The sequence below is a fragment of the Parasteatoda tepidariorum genome, chromosome 4 (assembly GCF_043381705.1).
Source record: "Parasteatoda tepidariorum isolate YZ-2023 chromosome 4, CAS_Ptep_4.0, whole genome shotgun sequence".
Taxonomy (NCBI): domain Eukaryota; kingdom Metazoa; phylum Arthropoda; class Arachnida; order Araneae; family Theridiidae; genus Parasteatoda; species Parasteatoda tepidariorum.
The window spans coordinates 2,437,081-2,454,135 of record NC_092207.1 but is presented as its reverse complement, the minus strand read 5'-3'; the positions used below and the strand labels follow the sequence as shown (position 1 = coordinate 2,454,135).

At 27.4% G+C, this 17,055-nt stretch overlaps 1 protein-coding gene across 4 annotated transcripts in view; it reads right to left on the bottom strand.

The window, feature by feature from the left end:
- Window positions 1-6,474: 6,474 nt before the first annotated feature.
- LOC107452910 (ubiquitin carboxyl-terminal hydrolase 47) overlaps window positions 6,475-17,055 on the bottom strand; it is a 97,938-nt gene continuing 87,357 nt past the window's right edge. For all 4 annotated transcript variants that reach the window (XM_043052876.2, XM_071180440.1, XM_043052877.2 and 1 more), the window contains 2 exons: window positions 14,556-14,733; window positions 6,475-11,222 (listed from right to left, as the gene is read on the bottom strand). In XM_043052876.2, coding sequence (XP_042908810.1) covers window positions 14,589-14,733 — 145 coding nt within the window. In that variant the 3' untranslated portion in view covers window positions 6,475-11,222; window positions 14,556-14,588. The remainder of the gene's footprint in view (window positions 11,223-14,555; window positions 14,734-17,055) is intronic.

The window sequence follows — 17,055 nt, the reverse complement described above, 5'->3', positions numbered from 1 at the left end:
CGTTCAAATTAATCTCCCCGTTCATTTATCGATGTGAAAAAGAGATTGGACAAAACAGGTTATCAAATCATTAATTTCAAATCCACAAGTTTCTAGTCATTTGTATAATTTCCAAAGATGGTATATTTTTATCAGACACTCTCGAAAAACGTTGACCTAAAATCTGAAATAAAAATTTGCTCCAACTTGCATAAGTTATTAAAATAAAAAACGTAACATGAATAGCAAAGTAATTACAATTGATGAAAAAAAATCCATACCACATAGCTTCACAAGGAAACCATCACAAAACAATAGAAAATCGATATTAGTGTACCGATCTACCGGGATTCGAACCTGATTTACTTTACATTTTTGTAGTAAATTATCTGTCATCCATAAGTTTGGAGCAGCACCAATTTCCAGGACTCACCTTCTTACAACATCTCCTATTTTTTACCATGGCAACACGTTTCAGTAAGAAGTTATTGGCCGTAGTGATGTTAACTGAGGAATCCACGTGACCTGTTTACAATGCAAAAATTCAATAAACAATTTTTAATATCCTCTTTCGCAATGGCTCTCCAATTATCTTTTAACCTTCTTTCGTACCTTTTAGCAAATTTTTTCAACGTCTGAGATTCCCCCAAAATTGCCTTATGAATGTCGAAAAATTGTGGAGCATTATGTGAAAAATTGTTTCCGAGCATCCAAGTACAGGGCGCAAAACAAAAAATTAAGTACCCTGTGAGAAAGTGAATAATTTTGATTTAATCATATGATTTTCACGTACTTCATATTAACGGCTCCGTGGCCTAATACTCTAATTACTTACTTCAGACGATATTTTAAATTACGAAATCAAATATTCTTTTTCTGAATGATTCTCAAAATATTGGCTGCAAATATGGTCGACCTTAATCTTAATCTCAAATTCATTAATCCGATTAATAATTATTATTTTATTTAATAGTAGTCAAAACATAATTTTAAAATTTGTAGTTTTAAAGAATAAAATACGAAATCGGTTGAGCGAAATAAACTTTAAATATTCGGCATTTTGAAACTAAGCTCTCGAACCATTAAATGCTGGTACGTGGAGAACGGATCAGTAAATCAAAAGTTATTTTCCGCACTTTCAGGTAGAGGTTACATGGAAACACATTAAATGGGAATGAAATTCGCATATTTTCATGCGTTTGAGAGATTTATCCTAGAATATATTTTAAAAGAATACTAAAACTATTTTGTCCAATCTCTGTATTTGTAACATAATTTTTAACACGTTGAATTTGATTAGAAAAACAAACATATTCATCAAAAATTTTAAAGGAATATTCCATTTTTTTTTTCCTTATCACCGTCGTAAATAAATAACGCAGCTCTAGTGAAAATCAACCACTCAATTTATTATTATGAAGGTAAATTTAATGAAAAAAAAAATAACATCAATATAATATTACTATTTTTTGCACTACTTAGTATAAAAATTTCATCGCAAAAGAATGATACTGTTTTTAAGTACATTTTTCAGAAAAGAAAGTTTACACAGGTTGCAGTATAACTTTTGGAGCTATGAAAAACTTATGATTTTTTGAATAGATAATTTTTATAGCATTGCTGCATTAAAAAAATAACCAGTATCAATTAGGAAAAATTCCCCCAGAGAGCAATATTTAATTAAAATTTGTATTCAAGTTCAAGATGACTCAATCAAATAATTTTGAAGTACGTTCAAAATAATCTCGAGAGGAACACACAGAGAAATACTTTTTGTATAAAAATTATTTTGAGCATTCATCATTTAAACACTCACTGATATGATAGCTGCATAATTTTTTATAAATGGAATTTTTTTTCTACATAATTTCTCTCTAAAAGACACCGATTCCTGAATTCATAACCCTAAAAATTTGATATTGTAAAATTGTTAATGAAGTTTAATTTTAATAAAATAACGAATGCCCGAAACGTTCGAAACAATAAACCTTGCGGGTAAGACCTAATGCCTGAAACATGTACATAATTAGTGAACTTCCCAAATGTGAGCAATAGAATTTTGCAATTATTACTAGCCTTATTGATGTTGGAACGAAAATTCAAATCTTTCGATTCTTCAAATCCATTAAAGTCTTTATTTGTGTTCTTGGAACAATGACGCTCTGAACTCTTACAAAGATTAGGTCAGAATAACTGAGGTTAAATGAACACTTTTACTAAATATCAGGACAAATATTTTTTCTAGCAGGAAAAATCTAATCAAACCCTGCGTTCTACATTAAATGCATTTCTACGTATCCCTATTTTAACTAATGGAATCGTTTTCTTATGGTTGATAGACGGTTTTCAACCATTTTCAAGCAGTTAAGAACGCTCATTCTGGTCAAGGTTTGATCTTATTTTTAAGAGAGAAATATCTATTCATTCTTCAAATCTGTTATTGATATGAATTAAATAAGGGAATATGTATAAGAAAAGACACGCTAAGAATTACCTTTTTTTTTGTTTCTCCTTTAAAGAAAAAGCCAATAGCTACTTGAGAGTTTTTACAGGAAGCTAACTACTTTAATCAGTATGTCTTCTAAAATTTAATAGAGTTAAAATTTTATAGAGTTGCTTTTAAGCAACTGCAACTTTTAGCTTGATTTTGACATTTTATCTGGACGGTAATGGGATTTTAAACTGCGGTTTGACGTCGGGAAATATCAATGTTTTACGAAAGATTTCAAATTTAACTCATATATATAATTTTTACGTAGGTCAAATTCTTTGTTTTCAAATTGAAATTTATTGTCACTCACAATAGCATTGTATTCCGCTGTTGCCAATAGTTAATAATTGTCGATAATTATCATACAATCGATGCATACCGTAATTCCTTAAACATCGTGAGAATACTTTTTAAATACGTTTAACGCATTGATATTTCACGATTTATATCGTACAGATGGCGCAGTTATCAAGACAAAAACCAGAGATGGAACTGAAAACATCTATTTAAATATGCATTTAACTCAAGCAAGAAAAGTTTTTATTGGAAAAAAAAAATTTTTTTTTTCAACGGGATGAAAAAAGTGAAAATTGATAATTTAAATGTTCATTAAGCTTTGATAATACAAGACCAATATAACAACAAGTACCGAGGGTAGTGCACATACTATACAAAAACATTTAATTATTCGTTCATTATGAATATAAGTTGCAGAGCTAATAAATGTAGAAGTAAATATGTATATGCTACTATTCCCCTACACATTTTTATATGATAGACCAGCAACTTCAATACACATTTACAGTATCTTTTGAAACAAAAAATTGTAAATTTTTGTAAATTCATTTTTATTTATTTCTTTACTAGTTTGCTTTATTTTAGTACAAATAACAGCTTGTCTTTTTATAATTTACTGAACTGTGATATAAATGATGTATGCCAGCAATGTACAATTCTAATGTAGTTTCAGAATATTCCTAATAGTACAGCTTAGTCTTCTTTGTAACAAATCCAGCTGTACAGTAGTGTACAAGATAGACTTTTATCTTTAGACTGCTATTTAATAATTTACTTCAAATGGTTGTACATTTTTGCAAGTTATAGAACACTTTTTCTTAAATAAATTATCATAGATATCATTCTATAGTGACTTTCCTTTTCATATGCTTTGACATATTAACAATAATAATTAATTCTATTTTTCTCATACAGAAAAATCTAGTACACAGTGATCAACTATGGCTATTTTAAACCGGTACCATACAACAACAACAGCAAAATTAAATGGTAACGGTAATAAATGAAATAACGGTTAAAAAATGAAACAATAACGATGATACTAACAGCAAGAGATAAGAAGCATAAATGGCGAAAAAATAAACTCTTTTCTAACAAAATCCAACTTTCGCGTAGGTATATATTATCAAATAACCAATCAGGTTTAAGAATGTTGGTGGTGTAATCGAACGTTCAAATTAATCTCCCCGAAATATCTTCCGGAAACTTAGTTTGGCGACATTTCAATTAAATTTGCTGGCGGGATTTAAAAGAATCGCCACGGGGTGGGCTGTTCTAGGATCCACTGCTGCATATTCAAAGTTATGCAAAGGTTACATAAAATTTAAAGACAAATTTTAAACTTACCTCTCAGAAAAGTGTATTCTTTACTTTCGAGTTCTCATAATGAAGCAACGAGGTTCAAATCTTGGATGCGACTTGACTCTTCATATCAATAGGCACCAGCTTTTCGAAGAAGTGAAGTTCGAAATGTTGAACATATTGCACCGTCATGTCGTTGGTCTCAAATGTGTGAAACCTTAAAACCCATGACCTTCTTGGCCAAGTTAAAGGGAATGTTTTTTAGGGGTATGGGTATCGGAGTTTAGAAATTACCATTTATTGGATCGAGCTAATTTTGGATAAAAACAGAATGAGACAAAGTCTAATAAAACTTAAAATTACTGCTTTAGAAATTGAATGGAAACGTTACAAGGGCCACGAAATGTAATTTAGATAAGCTTGTAGTGTATCTACCACTACAAAAATGTAATTCCAATTCACTAGTATATAAGACACGTTAACTGAATTCTAAGGCGGGGTTCCTTTTCATAGATGAAGGTTGACTTGATCCATTACTTCTCGCTCCACAAGCTGATCGAATATTTTTGAAAACATGATTGAAAGAAGACCACTGACGCACCTTTAGAATAAAAACAAAAGTAAATATAAATATACACAAGATTTGAATTACGCGAAGTCTGATGTTACCAACGAAAAGACAGTTCAAAGTTCCAAATAAAATAAAAAATCAGTGCTTCACTTAGAATTATGATGTTTCATTGTCAATCAATATTTTGAGCATTCTATTACCTCTGGAATTTAAAGATGTTGGAGAAGGAAGGCCAACAAATTCATGAATAGTATAAAATTGTACCACCAATAAAAACATAGGTGCAATGCACTATGTCTGCTGTAATCTGGGAAGCTAACACATTGCCACAATGTCTCGAAAACATAAGTTATGTTCCGTGAATTAATATATATATATATAAATATACACTATACTCTCGATATNTTTTAGAAAATCTGAATTTTTGATAAAAAAGCTGAAATTTAAGAGATAAAATTGAAAAAAGCGGAAATCCGCTAAAAAACGGAAAAATCTCATCCCTGTATACACTATACTCTCGATATCTCAAAAACCTTATGTAAAAAAATATTTTCCCCCTTGGCATTATATATCCATCTAAGACTAATTTGACTTCCTATGTCAAAGGGTTTCTTCTCAAGGCCTTATGGAAATTGAATTTTTTTCTGAAAAATCACTAAGTAAGTTTATTGTAAACCAATTTTCTTCTATTTAAAGTATAACTACTATTGCTTTACTTTTAAATATAAAATTATCATTGTTGTATCTAGACTTAATGTCAACTATCATTACATACATATTTAATAGTAGTTATTCTTATGACTCCACTTTTTAGAGTAATATTTTAGAATACATTTTTCCACTTTTTAGAACATATTCAGTTCTGAACTTGATATCTCGAATTTTTTTTTAGCATCCTTTCAACTTTAAGATACTGAGAGTATACTGTACAATTAAACAGAGGAATGTGACATTCACAGTAAATTTTCTAGTACAGATTATACAGTTGAAAGCTTATTGCGTTGCTATTTTCTGCAAAACCTCTACAACAACATATACATTCTCAAAAGCACAAACTCTCTTTTAAATAAAGTCCTTTATTTTTTCTTTTAATTCGATAATTTCCACTCAACCAACTGAGTATTTGAAACAACTAAATAAGTATTTTCAACGTGTTGTTTCTGCTAAGGAGAAATTAATAAATAAAATTGTCCAAATGAAAAACAGCCAGTTCAGATAGTAGGTGGTTAGAAATAAAGTTAAACTTTTAAAGCATAAGAACCACTAGCTAGATATTTGATTTGATTATCCATGAAATAAGGATAATTTTTTTGCAATAGAAAAAGATAATTGAAAATTTAACAGATAGCTGGCATTGCACTCGTCCTAGAAAGCAAAAAAGAGAATTAAATTTTAAAAAATATAATATACATAAAATAGAATATAAAAATATTTTTAAAAAATATGCTACTTAAAATTATCGGTTTTGTTTTCAACAAATTTTACTTTTTCAATGGTTTTCAGCTAAAGGACAATTTTTCTATCAACTGTGGCATATTCTGTTCATGAGGTTGATTTGAATGAAAAGTGTCAGAATGTGTCCCAATTTTTTATTAGCAAAGCGGCATAACTATTTTTTTATTTTTCAAAACAAATTTGAATTATAAATTACGCATAATCAAATGAAATATTGGGTCAGTTTGACAATTAGCTTCTTTTTTTTGTTGTTGAAATTAAAACAATTATTATCAGACTGTATTTAATCACAAAAAAATATTGGTGATGCAGAGAGATTTATGGCAATAAGGGGGACATAACAAATTTGGAACACATTTCAAAGAAATAAAAAGAAAAATTGTATTTATAAATTATTTTTATTTCATGAAGTAAAAATTACATAAAACAAACATTTTGGGTAGTTATGATACGAGCAAGTTACAAAATAAAATACATACCGAGATTTTATTAAATTCATGCAATGTAGTACAGCATGAAGTTTGCTTTCATAACAGATCAACTGATAATACAAATTATTTTTCTGAACATTCTAATTATGCAATCACACACCATAATGTACAAAATTCAGAACACAATACTTAATTTTTCCAGAACTTATAAAAATAAATAAGATTTTTTACAGACCATATCAAAAGAAATCCTTAAAAAAAAATTAAAAAAAAAGATGTAACAGGAATATTATAAGATTATTGAAAAAATTTTCTGCAATACTAGGTCTAGAAAATGTTTTTAGGATAATTTTATTTTTTATTTCACTTGCTTAAAAAAATAAACATATAGACTGTGAATTGTTATCACTTTAATATTGAGGCACAAAGAGATAGTATTTGCCACACAAATTTTAAGTGAAAAAAAAAGTGTGTGATTGCATAATGTAAAAAAATATGAAATTTTACTCTTATTCAATTCAAATAGAGAGTATAAGGCAACTAATACTCCTTATAAGTATAAGTGAAATATATTTTGACCAGTATCACTTACAGTTAAACTTTTTAAATAAGATAAAAACAAGAAGAAAAAAAAATCTGAATAATTTATTTTACTCCCAGAAGTGTAACATGGGGGGTTTTAATATTACAGTAAAACATGCAGTGGTATTTGGCTGACAATATTCCTGACTAAAAATAAATTAATACACAGGGAACAACTAAAGCAAAAAATAAAATGCTATAGCACATATAATAAGGAATATTTCAGTCAACAACTAATTCATCATTTTTTTTTAAAAATAATTATACAATACAAGAACTTTATTCTTATCAACTTTATACACAACTAGAAAAAATAATAAAAAAAAATGCATTTTATTCATTAAAATAAATTATGCCACAGAGGGAAAAATAGTAGGTAATGATAATGTAGTTTTTGAGAAATTTAAACCTCGACAATTACAAAAAATAATTATATTTTATTACCCGTTCAATACAAAATCATTATTATTATATTTGAAGATACATTTGAATTCAAATGAATTAATCAAGAAGGGACTTTTAATCTTCAGCAATTACTTAAGTTAAAATAGAATGTTACAAATATGTTTTAACATAACAATTTTAATTCAAGGGGTCTCGTTATCCAAAAATTAACTGAAGCATAGGTGCCAACATGGATAGGAAAATATCCAATAGATTTTACAAAATATAAATTTCTCGATAACTGTTGCAATATGTACAAAAAAATTTTACACAAAAGAAAGTTTAGGAAATTTTTTTGTGATCAAAATAGAAAAACTGCAATATTTTTCAGTTATGACTAACATTAAATATACTTGAAATGTTATGTATTATGTTTATTCCTAATTTTGAATAACGATATGCATTTGATTCATCAAAGATAGATAGGATTTTTTTAATTGATTTAAAAAAAGAAGTTCTGAATAAAAATAAACTGAGCATTTTAAAACAAAAAAGTTTCCTATAAGTAAGGCTTGCTTTATTATGTATTAGTAATATTTATTAAATATTCAAGCAAGTAATAATCTGAAAATATTCTAATTTAATTGAGACTTTTTTAGGAAACTTACTCTATTTTAGGGAATTTTCTATTCTACTATAAGGGATAATTCTTGTACAAAAACTAGGAGAATATTTATTTAACCAAGAGAAACAGGTAAAATCAAGTAGTTTACTAGAAAATCCAGTACAGTTGGCAGCTACGCTGAAGTATCAAAAAATTTTTTTTTCTTTACATTAAAACTTGAAACAGAGGGGGGAAAAATCAGTTTTTTTATATGTATTATTAATAACATTAAGAATTGATTCAAGGCAGAAGAGATATTTTCCACAAAACATAACTTTAAAGGGATTTTTCGCATGGACACTTTTTTGGTGTTTTACTTGAATCCCTAAGGGGATTTTTTCCTCCTATTAAAGAGAAATCTTAGAAGTAAGCATTTTCAAAATTAAGATGATATATTTAATAAAACTGAGCATTGAACAAGCATAAGAAAATTATTAAAATTTAGACAACACACATCTGTGTGTATCATGCTTTATTTTATAAAAAATTTCTTTCATTTTCAAGTAATCCATAGAACTTGTTCCAACTTGTATATATGCAAATCACAGAAAACAATAAGTACAAGTTTTTGCAAAAATAAATTAATCTTAAATTGTTCTGATTTCAATAATATTTTGAAAAGAAAAATATGAATACAAAATTACAAGTCGAAAATATAATTCTTATGATAAAAGTATAATTTACAGATTTTACTTGAATAAATCTGTACAAAATGAATATGGAGATAATAGATATGAATGACATATAGATATAAATGACAGGACATATTTTGCACTGGCTTCAGTAAAATTTTCAAAACAATAAAAATAATTACAAAACAAAATTCTTACAAGGTTATAGAAATCAAATCAAGTTACCAATTTTAATGGCATTTATCAATATGGTACAATGGAAATTCTTTGCACTGGGTACCATTTTCATTGTAAATTAAAAACTACAAAATAAAAAAAAGATTTAAAAAAAAATTCGACCTATTTACCGGTTTAAATTGCAAACGGATAAGAAAAAGAACAAATGTAATTCACTGGGTATAATATTATTCAACAAAGGAATTAAATAAGAATACAAACATGTATTGAAATTGTATCTACACGAATTGTCATATTGGATTTAAAAAACGCATGAATACGAACTGTGATGCCGTGCTGTAAAAACGAATTGTGATATTGGATTCTTAAATCGTGTGAATAAGAACGATGATGTACAATTTTTAGATCGCTTGGAAAAGCGTCGCAAAGCATAACTTTTAAACTAATTAAATATGAAAATCGACATTAAAATTCTGGGAATAAGAATTGTGATATCAGCAGTTCCAAATATTCCAAAATGGTGAAAATTCGCCAAATCAAAAGAATCACTTGATTCGCTGAAGTCTGCAAACCAATGGTTATTAAGATAAAGAAAGTTCTACGATATTCACAGAAAAACCACATACCCTGCTTTTAGTTATTAGACTTTGAAGAATGATAAGAACAAAACATGGAATTCTGTAGAATATAATTCGGAACCGTAATACAGACCTATGCTGTAGATAAATCTTTTGGAATTGTTAATTTATTTTAACCAATATCAAAATGGGATATCATAAAGATAAAAACTGGAATAGAGATTATTAATTGCCGTGGTTTTAAAGCTTTATCAGCAATTAATGCATTTTAGTTTTTCTTCACACATGAAGTAAATTACACAAAATATAATAATGGATCATACACAGGATATAGAAGGAAAAATTTTTAAAACAGCATAAGATAAAATAACACATCCCTGGATAATTCTGAGACATGAACACAACTCACTATTGCTAGTTATAAGTGTATAGAATTTTAATAAAAAACAACCAAACTACAACATTATTAAAAGATTTTTTAGCAAATAAAAAAAAATTCTGCTCAGAGAACCTCTCAGCAGAAGCAAAAACAATATGATACAACCTTAAACTTCTAATGTTCAATACATATAAAAAAGAATGAATTAATAAAATAAAAAAAAATTAATGCACTAATTTAATAACTTTTTTCACTAGTTTAAATAGCATTTCATCTTTAATTGCATTTCAAAATATGAAAAAGATTATATTGAAAATTAAAAATATACAGCAAAGCAGATTGTTGTCACATTTATAAACAAGAATAAACAAAAATTTTTAAACAGAGCAAAAATTCTTATGAATACAAAAAAATCCTGGCTTTCTGAAAGAAAAAATACTTACAATAATTTGAACCAGAAGAAAAAGTTTTTTTTTTTAAATAAAGAATGCAGTAAAATTATTTAGTAATTTTACTTAATTTTGTAATTTTAAGTAATTATTTTGCATTTATCTCCTACATTTTAGAAAAAAAATACATTCAAAACTATTTTGGAAATAAAAACAAAAAATATAAGTGGATTCAGATTTTGATTGTGAATAAATATGATTAGCATATTAAAAAAAAAAAATTTTAAATATTAATTGAACATTCACTAATATCGGCTAAAATTGCATGGGATTTCAATGAAAAATAAATCACAATTTTCATAAAAAAACTCAAAAGCCAAAATGATACATTTAAACAGCAAGATAAATTAAAATATCAAAATTGCTGATATTAACCTTAAATTTGTTATGTTTAAACGTGAAAAAAAAATCAAAGCACATGTAGCTAAAATCACTATAAATATCACAAGATGTGGAAAGCTCTAAATTTCAGTAGGTTTAAAGAATAATACTGCAAAATAAGCCAGATCTCTATTGATTGTCTAAATCCAAAACACAAAAGCACACAAAATCTGTATTTACACAATCAGCATTTTTTCTCTCCTTTTTTTGATTTACAGAGTTTATCCAAATACCACTGCACTGTATAAAGCAAATCAGAAAAAGACTGAAATTGCAATGAATGTATAGTATGTTCTATAGAAATATATATTACACTTCATACAAAAAACTAACTAAAAAATTTCAGTGGCACAAAAAACACATAAATAAATAATTTCATGACAGAGCATGTTTGTATTATATGAGCCTGGACATGGATTTTCTTTTATTAAAGAAATAAAAGCGATAGCACTTTTTTCTTTTCTGATCCTCTGAAAAATAAAATATATAAATGCAACAATGAACATAATTCATAAAATATTTTATTAATTATTATACCCATACAGTATATTACTACTTTACAACACAAGTAAAAACAGATTTTTAACATGGAAAAGTTAACTATTTTCAAAGTGAGGCCTATTGATTAAAAATCCGTATCAACTGTTTAAACAAGTTTCTAGAAGGCTTAAAAATTTGGAAGGTTCATATTTCAGAAATTTCTAGATTTCAGACATTCAGAAATTTTTGAAATCCAAAATAAACCAATAGTTATGAACACATATTTAAAAAAAAAAAAAAAAAACTTTACCCAAAGTTCTACATTGTTTTCAAAATTTTGAAGCACACCACTGCATAATCTCATTTTGATATGACTGATACAATTTTAAATTCACAAAGTCTTGTCAATCATTTTCACTTTTCGGGTCTTTTTTTTTTTTTTTTTTTAATTTCCGCAATTTTTAAAATCCTGATTTTGTTATCGAATATAATTATGACTATCCAATCACTTTATTGAGAGCTGATTCTGTACTAAATTCCAATAATCTTGTTGATCCTTTTTTTCGGCAGCAATTGTGAAAATTTTTTTAAGGGTAAAACACTATTGCATCATCATAGTTGACCAGACAGCCCAATGTGAGCTAATGCCTTCCTCTGAAGATTTCTCCATGACGATTTCCGATTTATCTTTGATCTCCAATTCTTTTCATTAATTGCGAGAAAATCAGACTCCACTGAGTCAGCCCATCTGTTCCAGTGGGTCTAAAAAGCAGTATCTCTTTTTATTGTGTTGTCATCACTCATTCGAATTACGTGGGAGATCCAATTCATTCTATTTATTTTTATGTATTTAATCATATATATTTTTATATCATATATATTTTTATATCATATATATTATATAAAAATATTTATATATATATTATATCATATATTTAATCATATATATTTTTCGTAATATTTTTATGTATTATATCAGGTTGTTTATAAATCTTGTACAGTTCAAAGTTAAATCTCCTTCTCCAGTTATTGTTTTCATTTACACCACCAAGTATACCCCGCAAAATCTTTGTCTCAAGTATTGCGATACACTTTTCCTCCAGTTTTGTCATTGTTCAAGCTTCAGAAACGTATGTTCAGACTGGCCTGACAAAAGTTTTGTAGATTAAGAACTTTGTTTTTCTAGAAAGAAACCTAGATTTAATAAATCTTCTCAGTCCAAGGACAGCCCTATTCACCAGACAGAGTCGGTTTTTTATTTTAGGAATAATTCTGTTGTCAATGGTAATAATTGATCCATACCCTCCAACTGCTACGGAATTTCCGTAGTTTCAGAAATCTTCTTTTCTCGGANCCTAAGTAAGTAAAACTCCCTACTGTTTCAAATCTATAAGAATTTATTTCAAGATAGGGGTAAAACACTATTACATCATCATAGTTGGCCAGACAGCCCAATGTGAGCCAATGCCTTCCTCTGAAGATTTCTGTTCTTTTTCTGTTTCTTGAGAATAACATATATTTTGTTTTCTCTACATTTATGACTAAGCCCATTTGCCTTGCAGCCATCTCAAGGGCAATAAATGCCTCTTTCAGGGCAGGAAGGGAACGAGCAATTATATCAACATCATCAGCATATGCAAGTAGTTGTACTGATCTAGTAAAAATGTGACCACTGGTATTGATGTTTGAATCACGAATAACTCTTTGAAGTACAATATTAAAAAGAAGACAGGAGAGAGAATTTCCCTGTCGAACACCGGTGAATGTGTCAAGATTTTCTGACAGAGACCCCAGAAACTTAATCTTACACTTTGTATCTTTCAATGTAAGTCTCATCAATTTAATGAGTTTTGAAGGCATTTTAAAAGTATTCATTGTTTCAAAAAGATAATTTCTATTGATACTATCAAAAGCTGCCTTGAAATCAATAAAAAGATGATGTGTTTCAATGTTAAATTCCATTGATTTCTCTAAAATCTGACAGAGACAAACACTATTACAACTTTTATATTTAAGTGTTAACTTTTCGAAGCACTATTTTATTGTAAATCTATCAATTTTTCAGAAACTATTGCTAGGTACTTTCACATAGTTCTCAAAATCAATTTTTTTCGAAATACAAATTTCTGCATGTTACCCTCAGGTTTAAAATTGATTCAACTATTTTTTCTTAGTGAAAATAAATAAACAATATGTATTTTATAGCAGTATATATTATATTTTATGGCTGTATGCATTACATTTTATCACTTTAAATATACAAACTTATAAAATAATTGGTTTTCTCTCTACCAAAATCAATAAAATGTCTTGTTAAACACAATCTTGTAGTTTTCTTTATTTCTTAAACTAGCAAAAATGCTTGGGAGTTTTTTGAAATGTAAACTTTTTGAACTAATCATAAATTTTAACAAAACTACATTTATGGGGTTGCCAATCAAATATCTGGAAAAAAATATTCCTGTGTCTTCCTTGTACATATTATACACAATATATTAAGAAGAAACACACAACTGTATACTTGTATTGTATTGGGCTAACTATACTAGCAATCACTGAAAAAACTTAAGAGAAAAAAAGGAGAGCTAAAAATACTTAAATACTGCTATAGTAAATGAAATAGTTTAGTATAGTTGGAATATGATCATTAAATATCCCATAGATTATGCATTGAGAAGTCACAATTTTTTAAAAGACGAAAATAAGAAACAAAATTTCCTGATTATAAAGAAAAAAAATCAAAAGTACCAGTTATTTTAGGTGATTTTTTAAATCCCCTGTATTTTCTCTATGAAGTGGCAACTCTGATTTACCTAAATTTAAACGCCTGCTCACGAGAGGAACAAACAAGTGAGTTTTATGAAATTTCAGACAGTAAAACTGAGCTGGATTGAAAAAAAAAAAAGAAAACCAAAAAACACAGGTCTCATAACAATTTTACTTTAAAACTTTAAGATACACCCAGGGTAGAATTTTTTCGAGCTATCTGCAACAAAACTCTCTAGCACTATTATCGTTTTACAAGATACTTTTAATAATAACGAACATATATGTTACTAATTTAAAAAATAAAAATTGCTGTATTTACAAAAAAAAACTTCATAATTCTTTCTTAATTGAACTTGTAAGAATTTTTTATTTTAATACTATAGGTGATATTCTTTCATTTTGTTGGGGGAGGGCAGCGGGAAAGCATAAAGTATTTCCTTTCTGCGACAATGTCGCCGTGTCGCTGCGATTCTGTCATGGGGTAAGAGACCAGATGCATCACTTGCCGAATCTCTCAATGGAAAAAGAAAAGAGGTGAGAGGGAGATTACTTACTTATTTAGTGGATGAAGAAGACACTGCATAGATTTAATCAAGATCAGGTACTACTTGATGAGCACTAAGAGACTTCTCAGAGGATTGATTCTGTGACGTAGGTGTTGTGTCCACAGTGTAGATCTTAAGTGCTCTTTCTTTACGTGGAGAATATACATTTTTAAGAACTTTATTAGATCTGAAACAGTTATTTCAATCTCAACAAGACAATCAAATAAGAATTTAGAGCAACAAAGAGAAGAAAAAAATGAAAATACCAATGCTCGAAACATTTTCAGCCTAATAAATGCTTACATTTTATTATAAATAAGTTTAATTCTCAAAAATAGTGATGTCTACAAAATACATGCCAAAGTTAAACCTTCACATTCTCTGACATCTTATAATAAACTTCATTTTATGTTACTGGAATATTTCTCTGAACTTTCCATGATGACAAAACGAAATAAAAATATGAAGTAGGTGCAATATTTCAACTTAACATTAGAAAGACTGGATTGTGAAAGAATAACTAATATGTAAAGAAATTTGTTGAAAATTAATTTTAATATTTTTTTATATTATTCAAAGTTATATAACAAGTTATTGGTAAATATTAACAATAAAAATTTATATGTTGTACAAAAAGTCACAAAATTCTAAGAAATTGTGTCATAATATTTGTAATTGTTCTTTTAATTGAAATTAAAAAGCAGTCAAAGCGACTTCCTTGGGTAATCTAGTTGTTCATATTTAGAAATTTCTCGTTTGATTTCATAAAATATTTTAAGCAGATGTTAAATTAAGAGTTATAAAAATAATGTTGCTTAAAACAATGGAAACTAAATGCTTATCATACCATTTAAATCACATAAAATATAATTGATCAACCCCTTTTGTTATTTTTTATTCAGCTCATCAGACAATTGGAAATTTTAAGGATGGGACTAACGGAGTATGCCCAATATTCGTAGGGATGAAACGAATATTCGTCTAAGTAATTTTTGGAAACTTACATTTTAACAAAGTTATTATTATTACATAGCTGCCAAGATGGATAGAAAAAAATTTAGTAAATTTTACAAAATACATATTTCCCGATAACTGTTGCATAATTTACTAAACATTTTACATGAAGGGGATTTTAGGGATTTTTACTGTCATCAAAATACAAAAATTTTAACACTATAAATGGCCTGCAATGTTTTCCATTTATGATTGACATTAAATGAATTAAATTTGAAATGTTATTTTGTTGACTCATAATTTTGAACACTAATAAACATGTAATTTATGAGTCATAGTTGAAAGTCATTGTTTTTTAAATTAATCTAAAAAGGAAGCTCTAAATAAGAATAAATTGAAAATTTTAGGAAAAAATGAATAAATACGCTTTAAACTAAATGCTATATATGAGGCTCACTTCATTGTGTATTAGTAATATTTATTTAAATATTCAAGCAAGCAGTAAATTGGGTAAAAATTTTATTTTGATAGAGATTTTTTTAAGGAAACTTACTCAGTTTTAGTGAATTTTCTACAATATTAAAAAAAAAGGAAAAAAAAAAGGAAAAAAAAGCTGAACTAGCAGAAACTGGAAAAAAAAACTAGTAGTCGACTGGCGAATCCACTAGAGTTAGCAGCTATGTTGTTATTATTGGCATTATATATATATATTTTTTTTTTGTAGTTTAAAAGAATTTGAGGAATTGATACTAGATTCCATTACAACAAACCAAAGTTCAGTACTGCTGATTTTTTAAATTATATTCAGGCAAGTAAATTTGTTGTTTATTCAACACATCTTGTTTTGAAAACTTTTTATTTGTTTTCGCTGTTTTTCTTCTCAATTATAGCACAGCATTTTAATAGAGCATTTCTGATAGACTTCAGTCTTTTGCTGTCACTTTCCAGTGCTAAAGTTATGTTTAAAGAATTAAGAAATTTTTTTTTCTCTTCTTTTTTTTTTTTACGCATCTATAAACTTTTTTTAGGGTAAATTATTATCAATTATTTTTTAAACCATATCCAATTTTGTTAATGTTATTGATACAAATATTAATTTCAGTGATATTTTATGTCAAATTAATAAAAAATATTACCACTAGAATAAAGGTTTTTTGCAACTATTTCTACAATTGTGTAAATTGATTTTAGAAAGGATTTGCTGGTTCAAACAAATGATTTTTTATTTATTAATAACTAAACCTATGTTTTAATATTTTAATTTTTTATTCATATGAATACTTTTAGTCTGATTCGAACCAAATGAAAAGCTGTTTTGAGTTCAAAGGCTAATGGGAATCTATACTTTAAACATAAATATGTAATATTTAAATGTTTAAATACCATTGCGTTTGAGGGATATAATCTGTAGAAAATAAGTTTATGTGAAGATAAATTAACAATGTCTTTGAAAATGCTTAGAATAAAATAGAATGTCACCAAATGTATGCTCTGATAGTTTTGAAAGTTATTTAAATATTATTATTATAGAAAAATTTTAGATAAAAAAGATCCA